The 23180-nt window shown below is 36.2% G+C and overlaps 2 protein-coding genes and 1 long non-coding RNA gene across 3 annotated transcripts; 2 read left to right on the top strand and 1 right to left on the bottom strand.

Moving 5' to 3' along the window:
* The first annotated feature begins 368 nt into the window (after positions 1 to 368).
* LOC113330811 lies at positions 369 to 1324 on the top strand. The gene is made up of 2 exons (XM_026577622.1): positions 369 to 415; positions 499 to 1324. The coding sequence occupies exons 1-2, from the start codon at positions 369 to 371 to the stop codon at positions 1322 to 1324; spliced, it is 873 nt and encodes a 290-aa protein (XP_026433407.1).
* An 846-nt stretch (positions 1325 to 2170) lies between these two features.
* LOC113330810 lies at positions 2171 to 2785 on the top strand. Its single transcript, XM_026577621.1, has one exon. The coding sequence runs from the start codon at positions 2171 to 2173 to the stop codon at positions 2783 to 2785; it is 615 nt and encodes a 204-aa protein (XP_026433406.1).
* A 16765-nt stretch (positions 2786 to 19550) lies between these two features.
* On the bottom strand, positions 19551 to 22880 carry LOC113330775. Its single transcript, XR_003350488.1, has 2 exons — positions 22558 to 22880; positions 19551 to 20239 (listed from the first exon to the last, which is right to left on the bottom strand). It is a non-coding gene; the product is annotated as an uncharacterized LOC113330775 (long non-coding RNA).
* Positions 22881 to 23180: the final 300 nt, after the last annotated feature.

Raw genomic sequence — 23180 nt, 5'->3', positions numbered from 1 at the left:
GATTCTGCGCCTAGCCCAGATGGATTCACGGGTTCTTTCTATAGACAGTGTTGGGATATTATTTCTAGAGATCTCTTTAATGCCATTGCAAACTGTGGTCTATGCATAAAATTCCCAATGGCATTAACTCTAGTTTTATTGTTCTTATTCCAAAAAATAACAAGTCTGATGCTATTAAAGATTATAGGCCAATTGGCTTGAGTAATTTTTTCTTCAAGATCATTACTAAGATTATGGCTACCAGGCTTAGTACTGTGCTAAATAAGATGATCTCTGAGGATCAAGTGGCGTTTATGAAGGGTAGAAACATACATGAGAATATAGTTTTGGTGTCTGATTGATCAATGAGATCAATACGGAAAGGAAGCATGGGAATGTTGGCCTCAAACTGGATATTGCTCAAGATTTTGATACGGTAAGTTGGGATTTCATAGCTGAAGTCTTTCGTCAATATGTATTTTCTGATTCTTGGTGCATGTGGTTTCTTAATATCCTTAGATCATCTCGGATTGCTGTCATGATTAATGGCTTCCCTGAAGGTTATTTCAGTATTACTAGAGGTCTGCGTCAAGTTGATCCTTTCTCACCTCTGATCTTTGTTCTTATTGAAGATGTTTTAAGTCGCAATCTTTCCAAGTTGTTTGCAAATCATAGTATGAATGTTATGGTTAGTAAAAAAGGTGTGGCGCCTACATACTTTCTTTTTGCGGATGATATCCTTATATTCTACAGAGGTAATCTTCATAGTTTGCAAAATTTGAAGAATATGCTTGTATTGTATGAACATGCGTTTGGCCAGTGCGTAAACTATGCAAATAGCAAGTTTTATTTTGGAGGTGGTAGAATTTTTCGTGCTATTTCTATTTCTAACTATTTGGGTATGGAGAGAGCTATGTTTCCGGATAAATACTTAGGTATTCAACTGAATCCTGGTATTGTTCGGCATATTCATGTTCGCAAAGTTGTTGAGAAGATTATGGAAAAGATGGCTGGCTGGAAAGGTAAACTTTTATCATTTCAGGCGAGGCTTGTGCTAATTAAGTCGGTGATTTCTAGCTATGTTATTCATTCTATGGATGTTTACAAATGGACATGCACGGTTATTAAGCAAGTTGAAAGGGCCATTAGAAATTTTCTTTGGTCCGGTGATGCTGAGAAACGTAAATATTTTACGGTTCTATATGATGATCTATGTCTCTCAAAGCGTAAAGGTGGTCTTGGAATTAAGAAGTTAAATGATGTTAATAGGGTTATGCTAATGAAGCTTTGGATTTCTATTCGGGATTCAAACAAGATTTGGGCCATATTTTTGAGGGCCAAATAATTTAAGGTCAATGGCAATCTGATAAATTATAAGTTGGGTTCTTTGGTTTTTCCTGGAATTCACTTGTTTTATAATTTTGTGCAGAAGCATACACACTCAATTATAGGTAATGGTGCTAATACTTCCCTATTTTTTTATAATTGGTGTGGTGACTTTTCTATTGCGCTAAGACTTGGCATCACTTCCAAAGGCCCTAATGATTTTAAGGCTAAAGTAAGTGATATCATTTTTGATGGTATTTGGGTTATTCCTAAAAAAAAATATTTGATGATTCGTTGTAATATCGATGTTGAAAATTTGCCTGTTATTGGTGGTGGAGAGGATTATAAAATTTGGGATTTAGATAGCAAAGGCGTTTTTCAGTTAAGTCGGCTAAGGCCGCTCTTAAGATGCCGGCAGAAGTTGTGCCTTGTGCAAATCTGTTTACTAGACAGGTTGTGCACCCTACCTTGAGTGTGCAATACTGGAAGATTTGGGCCAAGCAATTTTGTGCTAGTGAAGACAATATTATTAAGAAGACAGGTAGGAGCATGCCTACTATGTTCCGCTTATGCAGGAAAAGTTGTGAACTCTTAGCCACATCACTTGGCATTGCAGAGTTGCTAGGAGGATTTGGGATTGGTGGATGGAATTTCCAAGCTGCAACCAAGTGAAGACCTGGTGGACTCGTATAAGGCTGCTAAGGGCCGAAGCAGAATCATAAATGACATGTGGTTAGTTGCAAATCTTGCAATTGTCACGGAGTTATGGAAGTTATTCAATAAGTCTTATTTTGATAATATGGCAGTTCAATGGCTTGGTTTTAAAGGGAGAGTTTATTAGGTAATTCGTGATAATTCAATTAGAATGAAGGGCCACATGTATAATACTTTAGAGGAGTTACGCATTCTGAATTATTTCAAGGTGTGGCATAGATCATGCAAAACGTCTACCCCAATTGAGATTAGTTGGACTCCTCTTAATCAAGATGAAATTATGATCTGTTGTGATGGTGCATCTTTCGGAAACCCAGGCCAAGATGGTTCAGGTGTTGTTTTCCATGATGCAAGTTCGGAGGTGCTTGGTGTTCTTTGTGTTGTCCTTGGTTGGAAAACCAATTTCTATGCGGAAGTATGTGCGATTATTTATAGTGCGATTGTGTCTAAGAGATGGAATATGCAGAATATTTACATTCGTTCTGACTCGAAGAGTTGCATACAAGCTTTTCAAAAGGGTGAGCTGCCTTGGCAGCTGGTGCAGAAGTGGAAAATTGCGAAGTATTACTACATCAAAGTTCGTTATATTCATAACTATAGGCAGGTTAATTTCTCAGCCGATGCCTCGGCCAAGAATCCTTTTTGCTGGCTGAGGATATTTTTGAGTTTTATGAGGGTAGGCCAGGTTTTATTCCATCTGTGGAATGGACTGGAAGGGTTTATTATCGCTTTAATTAGGTTTTTCTGTGAGTGGCCTCACGACTAGTCATTAGGAAGACCTAGTCCTTGTACATTTTTTTGCTTTTTTTAATTTTATTTGACCGAGTAAAAAAAAATCTATTGTTACATCATATGAGGTACCGACCTTCAATTCTTTATACGTGTCTAAATATGTGCTTTTAGAGTGTGTGTCACCGTACGTTAATTCCGGGTACAATGGTGAGATACCCAACCTCCCACCAATAGAAGCACAACTTTGATCTCTTGAGTGCTATTTTATCATTCATGATGGTGACATCGAATTTCTAACTTACATACCACTTGTAATCTTGTTCGCAGTTAGCACCATCCTCTTTATCTCTCTCTACACCAACAGGTCCATAGAAACACCATCCTCAACAACCAGAGGAGCATCACAAATTCGAAGGAAAGTTAAAGACATTCCAGGTTTACAAGCAACAATACAGAAATGAGCAGATTTTAGATTCAAGTAAAGCAACAAGACAAGGAGCAGAATTTCTTACAAGTTGTGAAGAATCAAGCGGTAAAGTACTTACACCATGACCTTTGTACTTGCATTTTTTATTTTATCTTATTTGTTAATTTGTATTTTAATTTCTCTTGTCTCAAAAAAAAAAAAAAATGGGACATGGTTATCATTATGCTAGGTCTCTTGTCCAAAAAAAACTAAAAAAAAAAAGAAGAAAAAATGAGACAAGAGAAAATTTTGTTAGGTTCATTATCAGTTTTATTTATTTTTTCTGTTATGTTTTCATTTTGTATTTGTTTTAATTTCTTGTCTCAATAAAATTAAGACTGGGGTTTTCTTTTATGAAGATATTGTAGATTCACACTTCACGGCGTAGCTTTTGTTTTAGGTTTTGGTTTTAGGGATTGCAGCTTTGGTTTTCGTCTGTGAAGGGTTCGTAGTTTTTGATTTTATGGTGTAGTATTTGAAATTAAGACTTCGTGTTTGAAATTGTAATTGAGATTAGGTTTTCGTCTGTGAAGGGTTTGGGTCTTCTTCTCCTTCTTGTTCTTCTGTGTCTTTGTAATTGGGTCTTCTTATGTGACGGGTTTGATGATTCGATTTTGAAATTAGGGTTTCCTTATAACGGGTGTTATTTTTCCACTGTTAGATTTTTGAATTTCGTAGAAGGGGTTTAGGGGTTTTCTTCTAAGTGATTGAATTAACAGGTTTTATGGTTTTTTTTGAGGAATTTGGCTTTAACGAATCCCCTGGCTAGTAGATACTAGTTCTACGGAATATAATTAACTCACAACAGTGGCTTGTTCTTCCCTGTATATTCTTAACCCTTCAAACATAGTCACTAACTTCAATTGCATCAAATCCCGCCTCCTTCAAATCGAATCAAACCCACCAGTTCTCAATCAATCACTTCGAGAATCAAAACCCAACTCATAATCTCACAAATCCAGCGCCTAATGAACATCTTCTCCTTCATTTCACGAACCAACATCATCTCCCTTCTCGTTTTTCTCTTCAATCCAATTCTAGTTGAAACCAAGTTTCCTTGTTCTGTTAACAACCCAATATCACCATCAATCCCTGCTTAATCTCTTCTTTCATTCTCGAATTTCAAATCCCTGATTGCAAACCCTAGATGTCAGCATAAACACCCATCTCTAGCTTGTTCCTCTCGATTGATTCTTTAGCCAACATCAAACAACATCTCGATCATCATCTTCCACATCTCCAATTTCTTGATCTCTCTAAAATACGGTGCCGTATCTATGTACTCCTCTCTTTCTCAGTTTCAGATGAAACAATAATTGCCCGATGGATCTCTGAAGTTTAGGGTGGTGTAGTAATAAGAATTACTCAAGGCAGCCTCTGCTGGATATGGGCTACCAGGTCCATATATGGCTTTTCGGTTTCAGAAAACCAACAACTTAACTCGCAGTTCAATTTTCATTTCTAGAAGATTGACAGTTTAATTTCCTGCATAACTCCTCTTGTGCAACCTAGCCTGCTCCAAATACCGCCTGTAAATCGACCTTTTTTTCCTTTTCGTTCCAAATGACTCCATTGCACCTAATAAACTCAAAAGCAAACATAATATACATAATTTACCAGAAACTCGCAAAAAAAGTATAAAAAATAGATATAAATCTAGGTGTTTTACAACACCTATCAAATTCCCCCACACTTAGACTTTCCTAGTCCTCGAGCAAATCAAACAAAACTTATTCTAAAACATACATACAACTCCGTTTCGTCGAGGCTACGGTCACACTTAGTACGTATAACAAGCCTTTAAACCCCTAGGTGACCCTAGGTGACACTTAGTACGTGTTAAAGTCTCGTGAGGGTTTACTAGAGATGTACCCACAAAACTTACTTTTCCAACTTACAAGTTCTCCGAAATGATAGCATCCAACGCGCTAAGAAGACATAAGGATTCTGCACACTAGTCATAAGAAGTTAGACATAAATATGAACACAATATCATCCTTAAAAGTTGAGAGAGAAATAACCATCCCTTATCGAAAGAAATTCATGTTCGAGAGTGATCGAAAGTCTCGACTCTACCTCACCATAAAGGGTTTTATGAAGTTGCTCTCAATAATAAACATCTTTTTTATGGGTCACACATATGTCCAGGTAGGAATGAAGAGATAATCATGCGACACGTTGAATGGTAGGAAGGAAAAACCCTCCGAATTGTTTTGAAAACCCACATCTTTTATTCATTTTAAAAACCTTTTTTTTTCCTGACGATCTCTATGAAAGGAAATCAACCACTTAACGAAGGTGGAGATATGCTTACTTACCTCGTTATCCATTCGAAGTGCAGTTAGCACCACTCTCACAGCATCCATAAAAACGTCTTCGGTCTTCAATCCTTGTATTCATCTTCGTATTCGGTCTTCAGCTCTTGATGATAACTCTTGAACTTCGTAGAATCTTGACTATGTGATTCTTTCCTCTAATTCCTTGTCGCTTGAAACTTCATTATGGATATTCCTTCTTTCCATTAGCTTTATTGAAATAACAAAACTAAAAACAAACCAAAATATGATACAACGAATTTTTCTTGTCTATTTTTTTAAAAAGAAAATAAAAAAGCCTATTTAATTAATATTAAAGAAAAAGTTATTACAAGAACCTAGATGGGATCCTAACAACAAGTTGGGATCCAACACCTTCTTGAATAACTAAACCAATTCTAATAAAAATATTAATATTTACATCATGTCTAGCTATGTAGTGTTTCAAACGTTTCAAAAATTTAATAGTTTCACTACCAAGTTCACATAAAGTAGTAAAAGCCAAGGTACCAAAATTATAACCATTGGGTCTACATACATCAAGGTACTTAACCTTCTTGCACTCAGCGGCTTTAGTCACGGCGAGACCTGGTGTAAAAGCTTGCACACCACCCCCAGCAAAAGGGGTAACCCCAGTCACATAAAAACACGTATCGTTCCCTTCCTCCTAATTGTAAACCAAAATGTCAGCCGGCCTAGTATCACCACCATCATGAGAAAGAAACCCCAAAGATTCCTCAACTCGAGAAGGTACACTCACACATTAACATATATCCGCGAAGGTATCTCTAACAAGATCATGTATAAAATTAATACCAACTTCACTAGCATAATGAAGTGCATGATCACCATACACATCCATATCCCTATTGCAGTAAAGATAAGAACTGTTAACAACAAACAAAGTAATACCAATTCTATAACCAAGCACTGCATAAAACTGACGTGGCCCAATTTTCTCTCCAAGTCCATCCGCTGGAAAGCAAGAAGATAATCCTGTGCATGTGGAGTTTTATTGCGATGCCACAATGCTAAATCTCGCCTTGACATATTGAAAACAGACGGCATTTTTTTAGTCACACTTGCAAAGTACTGAACTGCCAAAGCACGCATAGGATGGGGGGCAGTAATGAGATTGCAACATTGTGGCGATGAAATACCGCTAACCTGAAGGAAATTGTCAAAAGCAGTTTGATATGCTAAGCCTTTTACCGGAAAGTCTGAAATTTTTAATATATTCTCATGCAGGTGTAAGTTCTATGAACAGGATGCTAAGTAACAATACTGTATAGTATCAAACATAGAATAGATCCCTAGGACATCATCTCGTATAGGTAGAGAGACAATCCTGTGTTGTAACAAACCATAACCTGGACCATCACCGGACACCAATTCCCTCATGTATTTGGACAAATATGTATCAAAAACATCCTGAGCATTTTGCACATAACAAGGAGCAATAGTATGCAAACTAAAGTAAAGTTTAGACAAACCTACACAGTTTCGAAGCAGCAACAATTCACTCTGTGGATCATGTATCCGATGAACAACATCCATTAACTGAGTAGTCTTAGCTTCCCCTCCACATGGTACACCTACACCGAATTGGAAGTCTTTCAAATAACTTGTCATGTATTTACTTACAGTAAAGGCAGCAACTTTAGAGACTAACCTTCTCCATATAGTACCCACAGCAATAGGTCTAATCCCGTCACCAGGTTTAAGCAAATGTGTAAGAGGGGCACTGGCGATAAACATTACAAGATGAGGAGGGCAATTACCAGCTAAAAGGATATTAATAACAGCATTAATGGAAGCTAGAATATCATCAGCGACATCAGCAGCAGTCCCACTAAGTGCATCGAGAAAATGCTGAGCATGGAGTCCGTCTCTGCCACATAAGGTACCCTTGGAAAACTTCTAATCCTGCTGAGAACAATATCTGAACTAACATTTTCAGCAACAACCTCATTAGATGCAACAGACAAAGTAGGCGGCGGTGCAAAAGGATGTTTAAACTGCAAATCTGCCAAAGTTTGATCAGAAAATGGATCAACACCATTGGAAGTAAGCACCCTAATAGTAGCAGTATATGAACCCTGACTTAACTTCCTGCTATAAAGTCTAATATTGATATCCACTTGATTATCTTTAGGAGTGAAAACCCTATGCGTAGTATAATTATCATGCTCTGCCAAGAGATCCAGAATTAAGAAAGAACAACCATCTGTGTCACGCCATTTAGCTAAGGCCTGATTTATAGAAGCAATTTGTAACCTCTTACGCATACCAGATCTCTCTTCATCCTTACATTTAGGAGTGTAATTTCCCAGAATGCATATCGGGAAAAGTAACAATTTAATCGAAATATCTAAGGGATTAAGTATAACTTTGTCCATTGTTTGTTTGAAAGTCCTAGAAAAACTTAGCCTAAATTTGATGGGTATATGTCTAATAGTATGGAACTGAGCTTGAAAAACCTTATGTAATAAGTCAACATCAAGACATGACATACTATGAACATCATCAGTTATATCTTCATCAACACAATGACTTACCTCATCAAGTGGTTTAGTAATTCCATGGATAAGGAAAGATGCATCCTTGCCATTAAGGGGAGCATAAATTGCATCACCGTCATGTGACTTGCAGGGCTTACTCTGATCTTGGAGATGCATACACTTGGTGCACAACCACATTTTAAGGTGCAAAAGAGATTCTTCCCATAAAGCAAAGACAACACCATTCTACGAAATGGTGCAAAAGAGATTCTTCCCATAAAGCAAAGACAACACCATTCTACGAAATTCTGTCCCTGCATCTATCATGTTCAGCACCATGGACTAAATTTTTATCTTTGATGTGAGGAAGAAAGGCAATATGTATGTAAACTCGTACCTTGTTCCCCCAATATAAATATTGTTGTTACCAAATGGATATTTAAGAACAAGTCTGATGAATTTGGCATAATTGTCAGGAAAAAAAGCTAAACTTGTCGCTCAAGGATATTCACAGATTGAAGGGATCGACTTTGACGAAACCTTTGCTCCTGCGGCACGTCTTGAGTTCATCCGATTATTATTAGCTCATGCTTGTTTTCTTAAGGTTAAGTTGTTTCAGATGGACATTAAATCCGCCTTCCTAAGCGGAAACTTAAAGGAAGAAGTATATGTCGCTCAACCTAAGGGTTTTGAAAACCTTGATTTCCCAGATCATATTCTTAAACTTAACAAGGCATTGTAGGGGTTAAAACAAGCACCTCGTGTCTGGTTTGAAAAACTAACTACTTTTCTTCTTAGGAAAGGTTTTTCAAGAGGTGGAGCTGATAAAACATTGTTTACCAAATAGAGTGGGAAAGATGTTGTAATTGCTCAAGTTTATATAGATGATATCATCTATGGATCAACATCGGAGAAACTTGCAAAAGATTTTCAAGTTTCTCTTGGTAAGGAGTTTGAAATGAGCAACGTTGGTGAATTAAAATTCTTTTTGGGTTTACAAATTCAACAACACAAGGATGGAATTTACTTATCTCAAGAAAAATATGCAAAAAATCTTGTTTCAAGATACGGTCTTGATAAGTCTACTCCTGTGCCTACCACGGGTAAACTACATAGAGATGAGAAAGGTGTAAATGTGGATCAAAAACTTTATCGATCTGTTATTGGAAGTTTTTTGTATCTCACTGCCACAAGACCTGACATTTCCTTTAGTGTTGGTTGTTGTGCTAGGTGTCAGGAAAATCCAAAGGAATCTCATCTTGCCGCCACAAAGGGGATCATACGCTATATCAATCACATTGCCGGGTATGGTCTTTCTTACACTTTTGATACTAACACTGATCTTACTGCCTATTCAGATGTCGATTGGGCAGGGTGTGTGGAAGACATAAAGAGTACATCAGGGGGATTCTACTATGTAGGGATGAATCTTGTAGCTTGGCATAGCAAGAAACAAAATTCACAATCTCTTTCAACATGTGAAGTAGAATATATTGATGTTGGTTCATGTTGTACTCAACTCCTATGGATGAAACAAATGCTTACTGATTATGGAATTGATTCTGGAATAATGAAGATCTTTTGTGATAAGGCAAGTGCGATTCACATCACCGAGAATCCTGTTGAGCACTCAAGAACTAAGCACATAGACATCATGTACCATTTTATTCGATATCTTTATGAAGATGGTATTATCACTATGGAATTTGTGCCTTCCGAACAACAATTGGATGATATTCTCACCAAACCATTAGACACTGCCACGTTTCAGCACCTACGTCAGTCTATTGTTGTTGTTCTGGTTCATTAGATCCTGATAACTCTTGCCCCTGCTTTTATCTCGATCTTTTGGGCAATTGAGTTTGGAATTCCAGAATAGTGTTGAGTCTTGTTTGCATTTTTTCTATTAGATGCGTTTATGTCAAGTATCCTAGTGTTTGTTAGAAATCCTTCTTTTTTTGTGAAAGTAAGGTCGCCTTTGTTGTTCTTTCGGGAATGCCATTTTATGGGGGGGAGTTCTTTTTGAACTTGTGCTTAATTGCCAAATATTTGTGGGGAGTTCGGATGTGGAATATTATAGGGGTTATCTTGTATCTTTATAAACTCCTTGATAAATGCATTTAGCTTTGGCTTTATGATGACATCTAAATAAGTTGATATGGTATTCGCTTTTGGTCATGAAGTATCTCTATGAAAATTTCATGAGGATCCCACTAGTTTTCGTACCTTTGCTAATTTATGTTGAAAAAAAGGGGGAGAATTAATGTGTAGCGTGATACTACAAATACATATGGTTTACGAATCATTATGTAAGGGGGAGTGGTTTTCATATCGAGATGAATTATTAATTAAGGGGGAGGGATACATATCACCATAGTATTATTGTCAAAGTTGTGATACAATTGAACTTTGATGTTGTGTAATAATACCATGACACTGTATAACAATGATCAAGAGCATTTGTTTTCTCATTGTTACCGGTACGGATCTTCAACAACTATGATGCTGAACTTACAACCTTTAGGATCATGGAGTACTTGGAAGTGACGAAGATTTCGAGTCGTGTTGAAGATGCCAAGGTGATGATTTTTCAAAATTGTTGTAGTAATAGGTTAGTTGAGCCTTGTGAAAGCAATGAATTTTAGACTTAATTTTAAAGCAAAAATATAGCAAACTCAAAAATAAGAAGTGTTGTGAAAGTTATGGAGGAGACTGGGGCTATGGATTCCGCTATTTACCAATATCAAAGTGATTTAAATTCTCTAATTATAATCATGCAAATCAAACGTTCAAATTGATTCTAAATGTTGCAAAAGTTGATTTTTAGAAATAAAAATTGTAGATCGAAAGTATGGGACATCAAAACCTATGCTAAGCATGCACGATCAATTGAAATAACAATTGTTTAACAAAAACCATTTTATTAATTTATTTATCAAGGAAAATAATCGTATAATAATTGCATAAATTAAATTAAATAGAGATTACCACTTTACATTGGTGAAATAGCTTTCTCCTTCGCCCCAGAGGATGGGTTTAGCATCATTGTGTAAAATTGCTCAAAATATTGATTTATTCTCAAAAATTGTTTACAAAGATGATATGGAGAGAAAATGATGAAACTCGGGTGTTCGCAACGTTTATAATTGTTGCAAAACACTGTTACAAAGAACGATAAGAAATATGCGACACTGACACTGTAGGAATACGACCCAGCAGACTGTCGTTGTCACTGTAACGGAACGACTGTCTCTTGGCGTCTTATGTTCTTCGTGTTCTTCACAACAGCAGCAGAAAAATATTATCTGCAACTCGATCAAACCTCTCTGTTGTTGCTCTAAACTGTCTCAAACTCTCCGTAACCGTTCTCTGCTCCACTAGTACTCTATATATACTCGTCAGGACCAAGGATTACTCCTCATAACTCCAAAAGATCTTCCATTACGCGGCAGTGAAGAAAAATATTCTCGGGAATATTTTATTTCCTTTTCATGTGTTGATTTTCTTCCCGCACACTCTAAACAGGCACCTTCACGTTCCATACGCGACGTAGATAGAGTAAACTAATCTCTTGACACACGCCAACACACACAGAACTCGGTATGAAACCAACACCCGAGATACCCTGATTTCTTCAACACGGGAATCTAGCAAATTCTTTCCGACGAAATAAGCCATACCAGGCCTGTTAAGACCAATCACATCATCCCAACAATTCTCTGCCATTGAGTCTCTTTCTATCCTTACCAAAATGCGAACCCTAAATTCTGCCCGGTGGCTGCAAAAGTTCCCGCCAAAACTGAAATTTTAATGAAGAAGATGGTGTCCCCATAACCAAACAGGGAGTGCGAATAGAAGGTGCCCAACTGAGGTGCCCCTTATCCAAAGTGAGGTTGCCTTTAGTACTTTGAGAAAACAAGGAATAAGGTTATGTTGCTGCCACTATTTGATGAAGTAAGGTGAGATGAAGGCATTGCTGGTGATTTGGAGACTGCAGGTGATGGCAGTACCATGGTAGTTGAAGTTGAGTTTACAAAGTCAGTGAAACAGAAATTGTGGCTATGGTGTATGTGATGTTGATGTCAAGAACAAGAAGGTGCTGGTGGATTTCAGATGTTGCATTCAATTTAAGAAAGAGTTTGATAATTGATGTAGGATTGAGAGTGTGCTGCAGTTGCAGATGAGATTGAGCAAAGTAGATGGACTCTGAAGCAATCAAGAATGAAATTTGTGTATCGTTTGAGCCTGAGTAAGATGGGAATTTAGGTTCATTGTTCAGTTAAAGATTGCAAGGTTTAAGGAAGAATGGGTTGGTTCAGTTGGCTGAAATAGATGTAAACAACCTTGTTGCAGGTATGTGTTGGTCCTGTTGGATGTCTGAATTGCAAGTAGATGTATGTTAGGATGGCATTACATGGTGAAAAAACGGGGGTCTAACAACCTCACCCAATATTTCGATTAGCAATCTGTATGGACTAACTCCAATATACTTTCTAGAGAATCAACTAGATAGTCAGACTCAATCTAGATAAAAGTATATCAAAGAGTTAATATCTCAATCTTTCGATTTGATCTATACTCAAGCAAATGGAAATCTGCGAGTCTTTATCAAATACTAGAGAGATAAACTTGGATGGTACCAAAGACCAATATCCAAGTGTCAATCAATTTAAATCAACAACCAAAGGTTGGATATTATAATTGATTGATCTTAACGCACAACCTGTGATATTTCAATTATATAACAAAATATAATGCGGAATAGAAATAACACAGACACCAGAAATTTTGTTAACGAGGAAGCCGCAAATGCAGAAAAAACCCCGGACCTTGTCCAGATTGAACACCACACTGTATTAATCCGCTACATACACTAGCCTACTACAAACTAACTTCGGTCTGGACTGTAGTTAAACCCTAATCAATCAATATCACACTGATTTAAGGTATAGTTGCGCTCCTTACGTCTTTGATCCCAGCAGGATACTACGCACTTGATTTCCTTAGCTGATCTCACCCACAACCAAGAGTTGCTATGACCCAAAGTCGAAGACTTTAATAAACAAATATGTATCACACAGAAAAGTCTACGATGATAGATAAATCTGTCTCCCACAGATAAACCTATAAGTTTTGTTTCGTCTTTTGATAAAATCAAGGTGAACAGAAACCAATTGATAACCCGGAATTATATTCCCGAAGAACAGCCTAGAATTATCAATCACCTCACAATAATCTAAAGCGTATGGTAGCGAAACTAGATATTGTGGAATCACAAACGATGAGACGAAGATAATTGTGATTTCTTTTTATCTTTCCCTATCGGGGATATAATCTCAAGTCAATTATTCAATCGAACTCGTACGATAGAAAATGGCAAGATCAGATCGCTCAACTATAAGAGAAGTAGTTTCGTCTGGCTTCACAATCCCAATGAAGTCTTTCAGTCGTTAACCTACAGGGTCTCGAGAAGAAACCTAAGGTTAAAGGAGAATCGACTCTAGAAAATCCAACTAGTATCACACAGGAGGTGTGGGGATTAGATTTTCTAGTTGCTAGATGTCTCTTTTATATAGTTTTCAAATCAGGGTTTGCAATCCAAGTTACCTTCGTAACAAAGCATTCAATATTCACTGTTAGATGAAAAACCTAATTTAACCAAGCTAATATATTTCAACCGTTAGATTGAAACTTAGCTTGTCACATACAAATGAAATTATTTCATTTAGGTTTGAGTTACCGTACCTAAACGTGTACACTTAGTTAGTTCACAAATAGTTAACCAGTGGTTATCCATATGAGAACTTTCATATCAAATGACTCATAAGAACTAGTTGAAGAGTTGTTCAATTGCTTAGGTCTTTATGAATAGACACAATTGAAACGAAATCGGTTTGATTCACTTGAATCAATTCATGAACAATATATCCACGGTTTGCAAAGATTGCATTCCTTATTGATTTTTTGTTTAAGTTCATGAAACTACCGATTTGATAAATATAACCAGTTTGGGTATGCGTACGGGTACGTGTACCATAGCCACCGGATTTGAGTTTAGAAACTTAGCAGAAATTTTCGGTCGAAAACTTCCGTAGGCACGCGTACCTAAGGTGACTGGTTTAACAGTTTGCAAACTTACAAACTGAGCAGAAATTTTCGGTTCGAAAACTTCCGCTGGTACCCGTACCCAACCTGTCTCCTTCACCAATACCGTATGCACACATATGCACGCACTTGTTTTCCGGCACATGGATTTATACACTAATGTGCGAACACACTATATATGCTAATATCCATAGTTGGTTACGTAATCTCAACTCTACATTTCAATCATTGAAACATTCTTCTATAATGTTATAGCAGTCGTTATTCACAACTATCGTCATCAAAGCTATTTTCAAGATTGAAATGTCATCATGAATTTCGTCACGGGTTAAGATGAAAAGTGGTTAAAGATAAAGCTTACCAACACATATTTCGATAAAAAGATAGGCGAGTAAACTCGGCTCGAAATAGCAAATGTGTATGTATGAAAACTATCATACTTATGCGACTTTGTCTCAAGGGTAGGAGATAGAGTAGATATACTTTTGAGTGATAGATAAGTTTAAGTCTCCACATACCTTTTAGTCGGATGAAGTTCCACTGGTTCCTTGAGTAGTTCTTCGTCTTCGTAAGATGATCGCCATGGAGTTTGTAGCTCAACTACACTAAACTGTCCTAAACCGAGACTTAGCTATAAGTAGTTTAGAAATCAAGACATATAGTTTTGACAACTAAACTTGACAAACATGCTTGAGATAGCAACGCATGTGAGTTCGGCCGAGCAATGCTCTTGCAATCTCCCATTTTGTCAATTTTAGTGGCAAAACTATCAATACATATGGATTACAAAGTAAATAACACTTTCTAGCTTCTCGTCCACATACTTGATCTCCTTGGTGCTTAAACATTACTCGAAAACTTCGTCTTTTCCAAGTACTCCCATGATTTCATAGATGTTCAATTCAGCATCATAGTTGTTGAAGATCCGTAGTCATAACAATGAGAAAACAAAAGCTCTCAATCATTGTTATACAGTGTCATAGTATTATTACACAGTATCAAAGTTCTTATATCACAACTTCGACAACAATACTATGGTGATATGTATCACTCCCTCTTAGTCAATACTTTCATCTCAACATGAAAACCACTCCCCCTTACATAATGATCCTTAAAACACGTAAACCATTACATATTAATTCTCCCCCTTTTTGTCAATAAAATTGGCAAAGGTACGAAAATGGGATCCTAATGAAATTTCCACGGAGATGCTTCAAGACCAAAGAAAGGTACATATAAACTTGTTTAGATGCAATCACAAAGCCGAAGCTAAATGTATTCAACAAGGAGTTTATAAAGATACAAGATAACCCCTAAAATATTCCACAGCCGAACTCCCCATAGAGATATGAAAATTAAGCGCAAGTTCAAATGAACTCTCCCCATTTGATGTCATTCCTGAAAGAACAACAAGAGAGACCTTACTTTTATAAGAAAATAAGGATTTCTTTGGATACCAAAAACCATAAAGAAATGATTTTGTATCCAAAAATTCTCAATCAAATTAATCACAAGAGAACCCATGATTAATTTAATCGGAATACACAACCAAATTAATCACAAACGAATCTATAATTAGTTTAGTTGGAAATGCTCACTTAAGAAAACTTATGGAGCTGCACAGTATATACATAAAATATGGATCAGGGAAGATCAATACTGCGGAATAGACAACGATTCATTCTATTTTCCATCACTATTTGCACAATGGCATACAATAGACATAATCCTTGTAAACAAAAGATTTTAACCTATCTTCCATCAAAGAATTGACATAATAGGCTTAACTTTTGTTTGTCAAAAGTTCATCGATCTTGTATCAATACATGCATATCGACATATGAAAGAGATAACTTTTGACATCGTATGGGACAATAATAGTTCAAAGACGCAAACACACATATCCCATAACATATTCAAATATATAAAACCATGAAGATTAATACTGCAAACATCATCTTCCAAATCACTTAAGAATTTAAATAAATGAATCTAAAAACATTGGAAGATGAAAACGTTGGACATAGCTATGTGTACTCATAATAATGGATATTCCAAACTCTACTTATCCTTCTTAAACAAAAACAAGAATAAAAAATTCTCTTTAGAAGTTTTACTAGGCAAAGTAAAATCAACAAGCTAAAAACCAAGACACGGACTCCTATGCCAAAGCCGAACACAAACTGAAGTCAAATAAAGGATTCAGGATCTTCATGAGTCTTGAGGTCTTTGAGCTTGTGATTGACAGCATCCACAGCATCTTCATAGTGGATATCCTTATTGAGAAGTTCTTTAACATGAGTTTTCATGAGAATAAGGTCGGAATTAACCTTTTTCAACTCAGTGCTTACCATATCAAGACACTTCATTGTATCAACAAGTTGCTGCTTTTTATCCTCAAAGTTTTTGAGAAAATCGAGAGCCACTTCAGCCGAAATCTCTTCAACCTCCTCAATATCCGAGTAGGAATCAGGAGAATGAGGAAAAGATCCTTCAACTTAAACATAGGTTCCCTTCTCTTTATAGATTTCGAAATATACCGCATTATCAACGAAGTCTTCAGGTAAATCCCAAGAGAAAGAAGAAAAATCCAATGATAATAATAAGCCTAGAGTGAGATGGTTCAACTCAATAGGATGGCTATATAAACAAGTTTCGAAAGACTTAAGGTTTACAAGATCAGTTTGCAAGAGAAACATGAAACCGTACGTGTACCCGTAAGAGTAGGGCCCACAAAGCTCCTACCAAAAGGGTTGTTTGTGAAGATTGTTTACACAAAACCTTGTTAAAAAACTCCATGCAACTTAGCTTTTCAAAAACTAAGTTTGAAGGTATCGGGCCAAAGTAAAACCAATAAACTAAGAAAGATCAACTAGAAACAAATACCCATGTAAAAGTGTTACCTGATAATCCATCTAAGAACGATAAGAAATTAGCTAGATTATCAGAGACACTTAGCCAATAAGTATACCTAATCAAATCTCACTCATCTAGGATTTTCGTAAGTGAGATTTCAACCTTGTGATTTAATTAACACAAGTATGAGACATAAGCTCATTAAATGAAAATTGTTTTTGGTTATCCTTCCCTTTTTGAAACGTTGGAGGAAAACCATTATGATGTGAAGGGTTGTCATAAAATTTACTCTTATAAAAATATGACTCATCATATTGATTCTTACCTGAAGAATTTCGGGTGGAGTAGGTTGACAACCTGTTGATGATTTCTTTATAACCTTTAATTAAATCCTTTAGGTTATCATTATTTTTGTCCTTTCCTCCTGATACCCTGTTCACATCAAATGTATCATTAATTCCCTTTTTGAAGATGGAAAATTTCTGACCTTCTCTTAGACTGTTAAGACGTCTGTTTTGCATCAAAACATTTGAGGAACTCATAGAACTGACTTTCCTGGTAGCATACACAGGGAAGGTACGAAAACCAATTGGTTTAGACATACGAATGTCAGTTACACCTTTGAAGATTAAGTCTAAGGTGTGTTAAGGTTGAACAATGGAATTATTACTCACACTACAATTTCTCTTTTGCTTGAGAGACCCTTTTGAAACACAAAAAGGACATACTCTAGAAGATATCGTCTTAACAATATTTGGATATTTCTTCCTTTCATGTGATGTGCAACATTCTTAATTAAGAGAGGCAATAAGCATATCTTTTCCATTAGAACGAAATACTGATTTTACTTTTGGAACTTCCTTGGTTACAGAAGTAGTTGATAAAGATGGTCTAGAGGACTTTCCGAAACATCCTTGAATCGAGAGCTTATTCAAGCGATGTTCAATTTCCAATATATCCCTTTCAAGACTTTCCTTAAGAAGGATAGATGAAGGCTCATCTTCAGTATTTTCGGAATTGCAGTCTCTTAGTTCACCAAGAAGAACTTTGACATGTTTTTTTAACCGATCAGCTTGGATTCTAGCTAGATTGAGAATAAGTTCACTCTCTTTAGTTGATTCCCTTTCATTGAAAGAGATAACTCTCTTGAAGGGTAATCGGAATAACACATTTCACTATCTGTCTATCTCGTTAGAATAGTCGAGACAAAAAATTTGTTTCTGGTGACGCGTTTATCAGAGATAGTACTCTTGTCCAAAGAGTCAGATCGCTACAAACACAGACTTTTGAGGTCTTAAACGTGTTTGCCTGCTCTGATACCAATTGAAAAAACGGGGGTCTAACAACCTCACCCAATATTTCGATTAGCAATCTGTATGGACTAACTCCAATATACTTTCTAGAGAATCAACTAGACAGTCAGACTCAATCTAGATAAAAGTATATCAAAGAGTTAATATCTCAATCTCTCGATTTGATCTATACTCAAGCAAATGAAAATCTGCGAATCTTTATCGAATACTAGAGAGATAAACTTGGATAGTACCAAAGACCAATATCCAAGTGTCAATCAATTTAAATCAACAACCAAAGGTTGGATATTCTGATTGATTGATCTTAATGCACAACGAGTGATATTTAAATTATATAACAAAATATAATGCGGAATAGAAATAACACAGACACCAGAAATTTTGTTAACGAGGAAACTGCAAATGCAGAAAAACCCCGGGACCTAGTCAAGATTGAACACCACACTGTATTAAGACGCTACAGATACTAGTCTACTACAAAATAACTTCGGTATGGACTGTAGTTGAACCCTAATCAGAATGGGAAGAAATAAAAGCTAATCCACTCTGAATTTTAGGTTATGTGTAGGAATGAGAATTCATATTGGCACCCAGCACATTAGGATAACAACTGCCATGGTTCTTAAATGGCTCGTTGGTTCCAAATAACCGACAACCTAATTCTTTTTTCAAATCAACTGTTAGTTGTATGGAACCCACAGTTCATCTTCAACTCCTTCTTGTGCAACCTAGCTTGCTCCAAAAGCCTGTGAATTGACCATTTCGCCCCAAATGAATGGTTTCTTCTTCTTTTGTGTCAAATGACTCCAAAGTACCTGAATAGCTCAATAGAAAACATAAAAACATAATTTAGAATAAAAAGTAACAAAAAAAGCATAAACAATAGATAAATATCAAGGTTTTTACAACACCTATCAATCACAAAGTCTGAGAAGAAGAGAACTTTTTGATTTTTATCTATCTAGTTTGAGTGAGTATCTCAACAATCAAACAAGATCAGGATACACGAACTATCAAGATAAAAGATTGTTGGACCTGGCTTCACAAATCCCTATGAAGTCTTTGTAGTCGATAAACCCTAAAAGAGTTTTAGGAAGAGGAAGACTCTAGTTTACAAAGGACACACAAGAGTAGTGTCGGTGTTCAAAGATCCCAGTTTCTTGAGGTTCCGCATATATACTTTCAACGTATAGGTTGTGTAGCGCCCTCTAAGCTAGCAGCTGACTAATCCAAAAAATTAACTAAAAAATGAAGCACTAACGATCTAAAATATCTATTTAAAACACTAAGAAAGAAGTTCTAAACAAAGATTAACCCGAATTTAAACCCTCTCTAAAATAAATACAAGAATTCCTCTCAAATGATACATATTCAATAATGAGTTGATTTACAAATAGAATATAAACACAAAATAAACATAGCGGAAGCCAACTAACTAACGAAACCAACTCCTCGAAGATTTCATCGCCACATGCACAAAACTTCATCTGAATCTGTCTCTGGAACTGAAAGTGGGAACGGGTGAGCACGTCATCCCTAAAAGGGGTGCCCAGTAGAAATAACAACTAACTTTCAAGTAATCACTACACAGAACACAAATAAAACATACTAGAATAATAATAATTGTACTGAAATATAAAGTTTTACCAACCAATAAACCGACACACATTCGCAACATAATTAATAGTTGAGTGACGTCTTCCTTCGGAGTAGCAAGGCATGACTGTTCCGAAAGCTTCAATGATCATTAAAGTACCGTGAGGTTTTCCATCTTCGAAGTCATAAACGATGTGTACCTTACCAGTACCTCATTCTACGCGCACTCTATATAGAAAATACTTAAAGATACAAATGACGGCAATAGTACATCCGACTGAAAGTCTATATTTTATGGAATGTCATCAGATTCCATAAAACAAGTCCAACAACCACCTACAATATTCCCAACATTCTTTCCCTAAAATACTGAAATAAAATATAATAGCTTTTGAAAGTAATTTAAAAGGAAAGTAAACATTCATGTACGAGACATGCGTTGCCCGTACAGAAATAGGGAAAATAATATTCAACTTGACCGCCTAATAGTTTATTAGTGGCAGCACTTTCACTCCTATAAGCATAAATATAGATATAACATTTGGGCACACACACATCACACACCAATCAAAAGGAAACCTTCTCCCTTTCATGCTAACAATAAATAAAGATTGTAACCACTTTACAATCAATGGAAAAAATCACTTTTGAAAATAAGTAAATACTCCCAAAACACAGATATTAGTGGTTTCTAAAGATCCAAGCCCATCCCTAAATATAAAAGAAAACTAGTTTGTATTACACACAGATAATACATGCGTACATTATCATATAGTAACGAAGATATGCATGAATTTCACAAAAGATAGATTTGTAAAACAATAATGAATACAAGAGAGTTCGTTATCGATTCCCACCTCTTTTGATGACAAGCCTCGCATACCTTGAGATCCATAAATCACTGGTTCCTCCTTTGAATCGATCGTTGTTAATAACAAATAATTGTTAAACACACAAGCACTCTATAGATTAGCCAAAAGGCTCATACAAGGCTCAAACATAGTCTCATACGATTCTCTAATTATAGGATAAGTGAACTATCTAATGGTTCTAAGCCCATTTATGATTCCATACCTTTTCATTATCTATCTTTAGTACATTTTAAGGTTTACTAATTCATTGAGGTTGGCTAGTCCATTTAATAAGTCTAACGAATATCTACAACTTTGTAAAAGGGATCAAAGACTAATTCGGAACACAAGGTCCAATTCATTGTTCAATAGTAAAACTGACCCTAATCCCAAGTCTACTAAACCAGCCCATTAATCTAAAGCCTGGTCCAACATGGTCAACTAACAGTCAAACCGACGGTCAAAGGTCAACTAACCGTCCACGTCAATAGTCAAGGTCAAGTCCATGTCAGAGAGTTAACTCGGTCAAGGTCCACTGAGTCAAGTTTGGTCAAGACTGATTAATGAGTCAACTCAGGGTTAGACTGATTCATCTTAGTTAGATATCCTAAGTTAAGGACAGAGTCAGACAGACAATCTGACTAGGATGACTAATAGGTCTAAAATCAAGAAACAAAACTTCATTCAAACAACACCGTAAATATAAATTCACAAAGGCCAACTCTAGCGGAAGACAACTTCTTAGATCTAATTCACACCAACTCTAACTACTATCTTGCTTAAATAAGCATTACACCCTCAACTTCAAATACTAAACACACTGCAATCTAACCCCCCTTAACTCAGACTAACACTACATATTCAATCCAACAATACAGTCACCTGCTCATTTAGATTCAAACTGTTGTAGTTACATAATGACTGCCTCAACTCATCTCAGTTCAACACCACTAGTTGGAGTTCAAATCCAAACTGTATCAACTTCATACAATGCTACATCAGTTCCAATCTCTCTACTAGTTCCATTAACTACAGCTACATTTAATTACCATCATCTCTGTTTCTCTCTACAGTTGCAATCTCACCCACCATAATTCGACATACCCATTTCAGGTCCACCATCTTTAATTTTGTATCTTCAATTCAACCACAGCAGCACTAGCCTCTTTTCCTAACTCTAATTCTTCTACACAGCTCAACACACAACAAAACTACTTCATCAACACCTGCAATACCGGTACCAGACTCAGTTCTACACAATCTCTCAATTCAGACACACATATATCCAAAATCACCAGCATCATTACAATCTACAACTCCACTGGTAATCTCCATCAGTTTAACATCAACTACTCTTCCATGTCCTGCACCAATAGCCAATTTGGTCTCAACACTGTTCCATAAACCTGTGACTAAACCACCACCCCCACCAACAATTCCATCACCACCACATTCCAAAACAAACACCAACATACTCAATTACATCCACCTGCAGAAGCATCTCGTGACTCAACATCATCTCAGCTTGTACCTCAACTCATTCAAACCACCAACATACTCAACATCCAACAACCTCTTCATTACCAATTGAAATTCATCTTCTCAAACATGATTCAACAAATAATCCAATTGAATTCCATGAACCCTAACTTCTATTTCAACTTCCTATAGAAACTAAAATTAAACCTAATACAACTATCTATTTTTCAATTAATAACAAACACGAAACAAATCAAACGAACAACAACAATTTCATAAAGAAATTCAACAAATTAGAAACTCTAATTTAAATACCTGATTTACCTTTTCCATTTGAGTTTTGAATTCGATTCATCTCCAGGACAGCCTCAGAACTTCAATTAAACCTCAATCAACTAAACCCAATTCTCAATTCTTCCTAACCATCACGAAATCAACTTGAATTAAAACTACTAGAAACCCTAGATTCAATTCAACATAAACATCACCTTCTTATTCTCCTGGAACTCAAACAACCTCAATTCTAATTTCATCTTCTTCGATTCATCAAGCTACCTAACTTTCTATCAATATCTCACATAGCTAACTCAGTTCTTCTGAAATGAGATCGACAGAGAGGAAAGAAGAAGAAACATAAAAGAAGAGGAACGAAGAATGAAGAAGAAAGAATTAGAAAATGAGAGTATATCCTCTCGAGCGGTGGATAAGACCGACCATAACTATAAAGGCACCCATAAGATTGATAAGGGCAGCCAAGCGGTTTGTTAACAAAATGACTATTTTTCTTTGCGACTATTCTGATGAAATCTTCTTCGTTTGGTATTCGAATGACACATTCGAGTAGTCCATTCCGCATAAATTTTCGAGATCTATCAAGTGGTACTAGTTTTGGATATAGATCGTTGTTAGATTAATTTCTATTAATTAAGATCTGCGTTAACTAATCC

This window comes from Papaver somniferum, unplaced genomic scaffold (assembly GCF_003573695.1).
Source record: "Papaver somniferum cultivar HN1 unplaced genomic scaffold, ASM357369v1 unplaced-scaffold_119, whole genome shotgun sequence".
Lineage (NCBI taxonomy): Eukaryota > Viridiplantae > Streptophyta > Magnoliopsida > Ranunculales > Papaveraceae > Papaver > Papaver somniferum.
Note: the sequence above shows the minus strand (reverse complement) of the source record. Positions and strands in the feature narration are given on the sequence as shown.

What these genes read in the sequence shown, in the direction of transcription:
- LOC113330811 (XM_026577622.1), top strand. Translation starts at nt 369, where the DNA reads ATGGGAATGTTGGCCTCAAACTGGATATTGCTCAAGATTTTGATACG. An exon ending in TTGCTCAAGATTTTGATACG is followed by an intron (nt 416 to 498) that starts GTAAGTTGGGAT and finishes TAATATCCTTAG; the next exon opens with ATCATCTCGGATTGCTGTCA.
- LOC113330810 (XM_026577621.1), top strand. Translation starts at nt 2,171, where the DNA reads ATGAAGGGCCACATGTATAATACTTTAGAGGAGTTACGCATTCTGAAT.